The sequence below is a fragment of the Anarrhichthys ocellatus genome, unplaced genomic scaffold (assembly GCF_004355925.1).
Source record: "Anarrhichthys ocellatus isolate YVR2014 unplaced genomic scaffold, GSC_Weel_1.0 scaffold216, whole genome shotgun sequence".
Lineage (NCBI taxonomy): Eukaryota > Metazoa > Chordata > Actinopteri > Perciformes > Anarhichadidae > Anarrhichthys > Anarrhichthys ocellatus.
In genome coordinates this window covers 6,523-16,522 of record NW_022280246.1, presented here as the reverse complement: position 1 = coordinate 16,522, position 10,000 = coordinate 6,523, and the positions used below count along the sequence as shown (strand labels likewise).

Genomic DNA, 10,000 nt, shown 5'->3' with positions numbered 1-10,000 from the left:
ACACACACACGCACACACACACACACACACACTCTCTCACAGCGCATTGCTCAGACACTCGTCATGGTCGTTAATGCAGCCGTCTGACTCTGACTCTACATCACACAACATCACATTTACTGAAAACATGAAAAACTTGTTCTCGCTAAAAATGTAATTATTAATAAAATACAACATAGAAGTAAAAACAAAATACTTTAGAATACAAACTGGATGTAAAGCAGAAAGACGTTGTGATGTCAGTGTGAAACATCATAATCCACAGATATTACTTGTCACTGATGATGTTATTGTTGAGCAGCTGGAGCAGGATTATCATATTTCTGTATTCTTTGCGAGGTTTGGTTCAGAGACGTTTGTCTTTTTGTTTCTGTTTTAATTCTAAACTTTCTTCTATATTTTTTCCTCTTTCTATAACTCACAGAGACACTTGAGTTTAATATGTTATATGATGATGTGATTAATGTATGTGTTTGTTTTTGTTCCTATACTTATTATATTTATGTTTTTGTAAACTTCCCAGGAGCCTCTGCAGTGAAACGCCTCCATGTTTGTCACCACATGTATGCTAAGCTAAGTGCTAATTCTCACAGCTTCTTAGATGAATGATGGCCTCTCTGAGGGTGTTTAAGAACAACACAGGAAGTACTTTGGTGTAGAAATACTCTGTTACTCTAAAGGTTACTCTAAGTATTACCAGCAGAATACACTTAAAGTACCATAAAGTAAAAGTACTTACCGTGCAACATGGGCCCTTTAGAGTGTTGCAAAGATGACGTATTTATTTAGCTTTTGCAGACAAAGATAGCGATTCATAAAAACAACATTTGTTCTTTGAGTGTTTTCACGTCATCATTCTGCTGAGTTCATGATGACCTCACAGGAATCAGCAGAGCTCCGACCTGATTGGTTGAACCAGAACCACAAGTGAACACACCTGTGAGGGGCTGTGCTAACGAAGCATCGTGTTTAATCAGTTCATCATATTTCATGTACTCATGTACTCATGTACTGTGTCACGTACTCATGTACTGTAACATGTATTCATACTCATGTACTCATGTATCATGTACTCATGTATCATGTATTGTAACATGTACTCATGTACTGTATCAGGAGGAGGAGGAGGAGGAGGAACTTATGAACATAAGACAACAGGTCCAGAACATAACGAGGTACAAACATAAAGTGCAATAAGATAATAAACATAAACCTTTTGATCATCCGTCAGCAGAACGTCACCTCGTGGAACATGTGGAACATGTGGAACTTGTGGAACATCAGGATGTGAGTGATGGCGTGAGAGCAGACCTCTCCTCCTGTTCTTTAACACGACCAGAGCCGACACTCATTCATTAAACATGGACGGCTAAAAATACAGGGCCTCCTCCTTTTCACCGGAGCTGCTCTCTTTAATCTGGGCCAGTGTTTGCATCATCGGCACATGAGACAGAGACGAGATGAGAGACAAGGAGAACAAAGAGGAGGAGGAGGAGGAGGAGGAGGGTGTTTCATCTTCATCAGGACCAAAAGGATGGATTCATGCTGTGGGAGAGGAGTGGTCACTGTCTGATCTCTGACCTTTCTGTTGGGGTGTCCTCCAAAGGAACTAAAGTCTACAGAGGAGGAGGAGGAGGAGGAGGAAGGAGGAGGAAGGAGGAGGAAGGCGGAAGAGGAGGAGGAGGAAGGTGGAGGAAGGAGCAGGAAGAGGAAGGTGGAGGAATGAGCAGGAAGAGGAAGGAGGAGGAAGAGGAAGGAGGAGGGGGAGGAGGAGGAAGAGGAGAAGGGAGGAGGAAGGAGGAGGAAGAGGATTATATTTACGATTAAGATTAAAAAATGTTTATCTATTTTTAAGATGATTTTATTTGATCTAGTGACGTGTTTCATTGCAAAGACTCAATTTTTACAAAAAAAGACAGAAAATCAACGTTCACAAAAGCCGGTTTATGCTAACGAGACAATGTGCAGCGTGAGAGATATCCGGGAATTTATGAATATGAAAGAGATATTTAGATTTTGTCCCCAGAAGGAAGGCGATTATTGAAGCTTAGTTTGTGGTGTTTTGTCGGTTACACTCGTCTTCTTGATTCTTCTCAGTTCAACAAACAGCACGTTGAGTATAAACGTCTTCGTTAATACTCGGAGCTACGATGCTACGCGTCAGTATAAACGTCTTCGTTAATACTCGGAGCTACGATGCTACGCGTGAGTATAAACTAAGCTTCCGGAGCCTCTCGGCCTGAGGAGAGAAGCTGCTCTGAAGTCTGCTGGTGAAGCAGATGATCTTCTGTGTCTCTGAGGACAGCTGGGAGGGTTTAGTCTTTCATGTCCTTTGAGCTCTGTGCAGGCACCTCTTATCACCAATATCACTGCTGCTGGGAACCGTGGTGTTTAAATCACCCTGCTGTCCTGAGCCGGTCACATCACATTCTAGTTTCTAATGATTTCTGCATGTTTTACTTCATTCCTCCTCCTCCTCCTCCTGTAGGTGAGCTGCATGATTGGGTGGCAGGTTGGAGGAGGTAATCTTTTGGGAGTCACGTGGTTCACGTTTGCGGCTCCGTGCGACGCCATTTTGGAGGAAAGTTTGTAATTTGTACGACCTGAGGAGGAGGTGGAGGAGGAGGAGGAAGGAGGACTAAAGGAGGAAGTAGAATGAAAATAGAGGAGGGATTTACACTTGAGAGAAGTTTGACACGAATGCAGAGGGAACATAACACACACACACAGATAAAGTGTGCGTGGCAGTGCGGGATAAACGTGTCCGGGTTTGAGTGTGCCACCAAGCGGTGGCGGGACTTTGAACTTTCAGTTTTTTAATTCCTGGAATAATCACCCCCCCCCTACCTACCTACCAACCAGCAGCAGCGGGCAGCTCGTGCACGCGCCCCGTGCTCTGCTAAAAGCAGTGTTTTTTACGTGGAGTCCGGCGCGCCGCGGGTCACTGTTGGTGAAAACTGGTTTGGTCCACTTGTTTGTGTCGCTCAGCGGTCAGTCTGCGCGGTAAACGCCGGGACAGGGAGGCTCTCTGGCGGGGGAAGTACAGCACGAAGGTGTCGGTAACGCACCGGAGCTTTTATTTTTATTTTTATTTTTTCTGGATCCAGCTTCCGTGATATTACTTTTTACCCAGGACTGTGGTTGTACTGCCCCCCCTCCCTGTATCGGTGGGTTGATCGCCCCGGACGGGCCGGTTGTCTCCTCTGACAGTTAGTTTGTTAACTTGGTGTCGTGCAGGATTACCTACATCTCCTCCTGCACACTTGGAGCAGTGACAGCGGGGCTTTAACCGGCGGAATAACCAATAAAACAACCACAGTGTGTATGTGGCTAACGAAGAACTAGCTCCGAACCGAACCGAGCCAACCCCCCCCCCAACCATGCCAGTCAGGAAGAAAGGTAAGTTATTATTAACTAGCACAAGCTAGCATGGCGGCTAACTCCACTAAACCTGCCTCAGAACTGTAGAAAAACACGCAAAAAGAAACTAAGCTCTCGTAACTCGAGATAAACCCCGCAGCACCCCGTCGGCTGGTTTCGGCCTAAATTGAGCCCAGCCGTGCCGAGCCGTGCCGGTTTGAGTAAAGTCAGTTAAAGTAGCTGGCTAGCCGCCGGTTAGCCGCTGTTATGCTAACCAAGTTGGACATGGAGCCCAACTATAAATAAACTATATTAATAAATAATAATAATAATAATAACAGGCACCACAGCGTTCTTCACATAGGTTAACTGTAAATATATATCATATATAATATATACTGTTATGGTGTTAATAAACTTGTTTAAGTTACTTTCATCCTGATACAATAGTGTCAATAGTGAGTTAATTGGGACCTCATTATATATTAACTATATAAGTCCCACAGTATCAGACAGTACTGTCTCTGTGACACACTATGCAGCTGTTATTATATTATATTATGTTATTATATTTAATCTAGTGTCCATCTGATGTGTGTTTAATCTGTAAAATGTCAATAATAAAGAGAGAGCCCAGAGTGATGATTTAATATCAATAGTTATAAACAAGATGATTTTAACTCAATTATTTAAATGAGTAATTCAATAATCTATTCAGTTACCTGTTAGATATCTGTGCAGGTTGTTCATCTTCAAGTGTAATATAATAAATCATACATGACTATATAAACAGTAAGTCCACGATGTAGCTCCTCTCTGCTTGTTGATGTAGAACGTTAAACATTGAATAAATTAGACAATTATAACGAGAGAAATCAGTTTCCTTTTATTTAAAGAAAGTGGTGGTGCTAACATTTAGTTAACCCTCTTTGTCTAACGGAGATAAACTGCTCATTACAAGTTCCTAAAGCGACAAAACAAGACAAATATGTTCAGTTTAAGTTGATCCAGAGAAGAACAACTGGAACCAGCGGACGCTTTGACTCTTTTGAGGATAATTTTCTGTTGATCAATTTATTGACAGATGAAATAAATAAAGCATCTTCAAAGATCCATCCATCCATCCATCCATTTTCCTCCTCTTATCCGGGGTCGGGTCGCGGTGGCAGCAGGTCAAGCAGGCCGACCCAGACCTCCCTCTCACCGGCAACATGTTCCAGCTCATTCTGGGGGATCCCGAGGCGTTCCCAGGCCAGCTGGGAGATGTAATCCCTCCAGCGTGGTCTGGGTCTTCCCCGGGGTCTCTTCCCAGTTGGACGTGCCTGGAAAACCTCCAGTGGGAGGCGTCCAGGAGGCATCCTAATTAGATGCCCGAACCACCTCAGCTGACTCCTTTCGACACGAAGGAGTAGCGGCTCGACTCCAAGCTCCCTCCTGATGACCGAGCTCCTTACCCTATCTCTAAGGCTGAGCCCGGCCACCCTATGGAGGAAGCTCATTTCGGCCGCTTGTAGCCGCGACCTTGTCCTTTCGGTCACGACCCAGAGTTCGTGACCATAGGTGAGGGTAGGAACGTAGACCGAGTGGTAAATTGAGAGCTTTGCCTTCCGGCTCAGCTCCCTCTTCACCAAGACGGTCCGGTGCAGCGCCTGCTTTACTGCTGCAGCCGCACCGATCCGCCTGTCGATCTCCCGCTCCATCTTACCCTCACTCGTGAACAAGACCCCGAGATACTTGAACTCCTTCGCTTGAGGTAGGCACTCCGTCCCCACCTGGAGGGAGCAATCCACCGGTTTCCGGCAGAGCACCATGACCTCAGATTTGGAGGTGCTAACTCTCATCCCCGCCGCTTCACACTCGGCTGCAAACCGCCCCAGTGAATGCTGGAGGTCACGATCCGAGGAGGCTAACAGGACCACATCATCTGCAAACAGCAGAGAGGCGATCCCGAGACCCCCGAACCTGACGTTCTCCGCCCCCAGGCTGCGCCTAGATATCCTGTCCGTGAAAGTCACGAACAGGACCGGTGACAAAGGGCAGCCCTGGCGGAGGCCAACACCCACCGGGAACGTGTCTGACTTATTGCCGAGAATGCGGACACAGCTCCTACTGCAGTCGTACAGAGACCGGATCGCCCATTGTAATGGGTCCGGCACCCCATACTCCCGCAGCACCCCCCACAAGAACCCCGAGGGACCCGGTCGAAAGCCTTCTCCAAGTCCACAAAGCACATGTAGACTGGTTGGGCAAACTCCCAGAACCCCTCCAGTAGTCTTGCGAGGGTAAAGAGCCGGTCCACTGTTCCACGGCCGGGACGGAATCCGCACTGCTCCTCTTGAATCTGAGGTTCGACAAGCGGTCGGAGCCTCCTTTCCAGCACCCTGGCATAAGCCTTCCCCGGGAGGCTGAGTAGTGTAATACCCCGGTAATTCGAGCACACTCTCCGGTCCCCCTTTTTGAAAATGGGAACCACCATCCCGGTCTGCCAGTCCATGGGCACTGATCCCGACCCCCATGCGACATTGAAGAGGCGTTTCAGCCAGGACAGCCCAACCGTGTCCAATAGTATGCCCAACTATGTTAATCTTCAAAGATTAACTCATCAAAACAATCATGAATAGAATCATCTGATGACTAATTGAGTCGTAAGAAGCAGCTCGTCTGACACAGACTCCTCCTCTTGTGTTCTAGATGAACCTCCTCTTGTGTTCTAGATGAACGTTAATACGTTAAATGAACCATCACACAGCTGTATTTACTCATCTCGAGATCAGATGCGATATTGTTTCATCTTTGTTCAGATTATCCTTAAAGTCTTTAAAAAGTCTTGAATTGTTAACATCAGGTCTTTAAACGTCCTTCAGGAGACTCGGATTCATATTCACGACATCGTGTTTTCATCGTCCGAGTTCTTTTTGTTTTGGTCTAAATTCGTAGATTTCTTCTGCAGAATTAAATGTTTCGACGCCTTAAAAACCAAATCTGACCTGCTGCTCCACTGCGTTCACAGGATAGTAGAAGAAGAGAACTGTTTGAATGATTAATCGCTTTAACTCATTTCTCTAAAGCAGAAACCGTCTGAATGTCTAGATGTGTTTGAGGAAACATCACCTTGAGTCTGGAAAGTTGTGACGGACGGTTTAAAAATCATCAAAGATTTATTCATAATGACAATAACAGCTCTCTCTCTCTCTCTTCAGGTCCTTTTTAAAAGTCTTCAAGTGTATTTTTTTAAACGAACATCAGAAAGTTTCTTCATTACTTTGTAATTTCAATATTAAGCATTTACTCTGATGTGCTTTAGTCTGGATCTGTTTCTTGATCAGAGGTTTTGATGCCTATAGAGCTGATAAACTGACCTTTATTATACCGTCATTAAACCAAACTCCATCTATACCGGCTTAAACACAGCTTCCTCTGCTGCTCCTCCACTTCCTGTTCCCCAGATGCTCAGCGAGCCCTCCGGCTGCTGGAGGAGTACCGGACCAAGCTGCACCACGCCGAGGACCGGCAGCTCCGCCACTCCATCCAGAGGGTCATCGACATCTTCCAGAGCAACCTCTTCCAGGCTCTCATAGGTAAGACTGGCCGCTTCCTGAAAACATATATACTGTACATCCCGGGACTCTGACTTGTCATGCAGCTCTCGAGCTACGGAAAGTCCTGTAAGAAAGGCCCGAGGTAGTCCAGAAACGCATGCATTAGGTCCTTAATTAAGCTGCCGCGTGTGTCACAAGGCCACACAACTCATTGTAGAGACAAACTCTGAAAGCAGAAACTCCTTATGTTTCAATGACGACGTTTAAATGCACCAAATATTCTGCTTTTTGTTTTGCATCTGTTGGCTGACGAAGATTAATATTCTAATCTGGACGTCATCTCTACTCCAGCTCTGCTAACTGTTGGCTAGTTGCTTTGTGTTCAGCGTACAGAGCTGCTGGTGAGCAGGAGAGAGTTAGCATTAGCTGCTAACGCTATAGCTGCTAACGCTATAGCTACTGCTGTCGGCACAAACTGAAAATGGCAGCAGAGAAAGTGTGTGTGTGTGTGTGTGTGTGTGTGTGTGTGCAGTCGGCACATTGTTTTTATCCGATACCCGATAACGTGAAAGTGAAGTGCTGTACACCGTCAGAACCCCGTTATTGTGACTGTATGTGGTAAAGCTTCACCGGGCTGTGATTATCATGCAGCTCGTTTCTATTCAGTCAAGTCATTGGTGTCGCTGTGAGAACATCATCACACATGAAGACAGCTGAGCTCATTGCATCGACACGAGTTCTCCAGTCAAACCCAGTTTATACAGCTCAAGACTGTTCAGAGACCCCAGGAAGCAGAGATATACCAACACACTGAAGCTTTGTTTGTACTCACTTTGCACTGAAGCGTGAGTCTCCACAGACGAACAGCCAATGTTTACACTTAAATGTGCTTTTTGTTGCATTATTCTCCAAAAACGTGCAAAAATCCACAGATTTTAATTCAATATCGAAGGTCAAATATCATCTGATGAACGTGGTTAAACTGATAATGTGTTAACAGCTGCTGCCCACCTCTAGGACCTCCGTCACGTCGAGTAGATCTGCAGGGAAGGGTCGACCGTGTCGGCCGGGCGAGAGGTCGTAAATATCCGAGTGTTAGAGCACACATGCGACACAAACGGCAAGCAGCAGCATCTGGTAGGAAAGACAACAAGAACCTCAGAAGGAATCTCCTGAAAACATATGAGCTGTGAGTGTTTGTGTGCCATCAGTAATAATCAAACCTCTACATTTGTTTGGTATCGAAAACTCTTTCAAGTGTTTTAATAAATAACATGTTTATATATTTTTAAAAGTACTGCAAAGTTTCAAGGGGTGTGAATCACCAGAGGCCCCACGATATTATCACGATACTTAAGTCACGATACGATATTATCACGATACTTAAGTCATGACGCGATATTATCTCGATACTTAAGTCAAGACATGATGTTATCACGATACTTAAGTCACGATACGAAATAATCACGATACTTAACCTAAGACACGATATTATCTCGATACTTAAGTCAAGACACGATATTATCTCGATACTTAAGTCACGATGCGATATTATCACGATACTTAAGTCACGATACGATATTTTCACGATACGATATTATCTCGATAAGTCAAGGCGCGATATTATGTCGATACTTAAGTCACGATGCGATATTTTCGCGATACTTAAGTCACGATGCGATATTATCTCTAAGTCAAGACTCGATATTATCTCGATAAGTTAAGACGCGATATTATCTCGATAAGTCAAGGCGCGATACGATATTTTCACAATAAGTCAAGACGCGATATTATCTCGATTCTTAAGTCGCAATACGATATTATCACGATACTTACAAAAAAAGACAAACGGACTCAGCTTTGGTTATTGACTACCAGGTTAATTTAACATGGATAACAGATTACAGCCGTCACTCACATTCTTGTCTTTACTAGCAGCTGTTCAGTTAAATTCTGCATTTTATAATTCTACTACTGCCGACATGCGGAGGAAGCAGCTGTTATTGGAGTGATTAGCGAGCGGCGTGTGTCTTCCCTTTTCTTATTAATGCTTATTTAGTTCTGCACAACTATCGTGAAGTCCACACAGAAACTAAAAGGAACAAAAGCATAAATGCTCTCCAGAGACTTCAGCCTCCAGCAGAGCTATGAGTGAGTTGACGTGTGTTGATCACATTTATTGATTCATAATCTAGTCAACTTTGACTATAAGTGTTCATTTCAAAGTGCATTTAATGTGAGACAGACCTGCAGCCTCGTTACTAGGTTTGGAAAAATACAATGTTTTGAGTTTATAGAAGAAGATCTAAAGTATCAAGCAGGACCTTTTACATTAAAGATTACAATAATACTCTGTAACTAAGCAACTAATCTACTTCCTGTTCACACCGGCACCATCATGCCCAGTGTACGTGAATAGTCATTTGATGTATTAGTCTTCAGGTGTGTTGGCGTGGACGGAGATCATTTCTAAAACGGTGCTCAGTCGTCAGTGTGCTCGGAGATGGTTTTTTGTTGTGTTTGTGTGGCTGTGGTCCATGTCCAGGTCTCACAGGTGTACTGGTTACTTCCTGCTGGGTGCTGATTGGTTACAGGTTCTCTCTTTAAGAAGTTTCTTTGCCAAGAAGATATGAGGTTCTTTACAACTGCTGGGGTCGGCTTTCTGTCAGGTCTTTTGTGGTAAACAGAACGAGCTGAAATTAACTCATTAAGTTGAGTAGAGAAGAAGTAGTTCCTGCAGTTCTGTGACTCTCTCCGTGTCATGCAGGGAAACCGTGTGATGTTGTTTAAATCGTAGAGAAAGTCGATGATGGCTTGATGTTGCACAACGTTTTGTGTTTTTCACACGCTTCTTGGAGAATGAGTCATGTTTGTAGTTTTGAGCTTCTTTCTCAAAGGCTTTGATGAAACCGTGACCGGTCAGAGCGAGTCACCGCCTTGGCCCCGTTATTGGTGTTTAGTGTCGTTTGTAATACGATTGTTTGGCGCAAATATGTTTTTTAATCCATTTGATTATGAGGTGGTGATCCTCCAAATTTGGTGCAAAGCCAAGTTCATGTGCAACCCCCCCCCCCCCCCCCCCCCCCCCCCCACCAGCAACC

At 44.6% G+C, this 10,000-nt stretch overlaps 1 protein-coding gene across 1 annotated transcript in view; it reads left to right on the top strand.

Moving 5' to 3' along the window:
- Nucleotides 1-2,598: 2,598 nt before the first annotated feature.
- The window catches only part of LOC116400904 (disks large homolog 1-like), a 13,917-nt gene continuing 6,515 nt past the window's right edge, over nucleotides 2,599-10,000 (top strand). Inside the window, exons 1-2 of the mRNA XM_031879008.1 lie at nucleotides 2,599-3,399; nucleotides 6,807-6,938. Coding sequence (XP_031734868.1) covers nucleotides 3,381-3,399; nucleotides 6,807-6,938 — 151 coding nt within the window. The 5' untranslated portion in view covers nucleotides 2,599-3,380. The remainder of the gene's footprint in view (nucleotides 3,400-6,806; nucleotides 6,939-10,000) is intronic.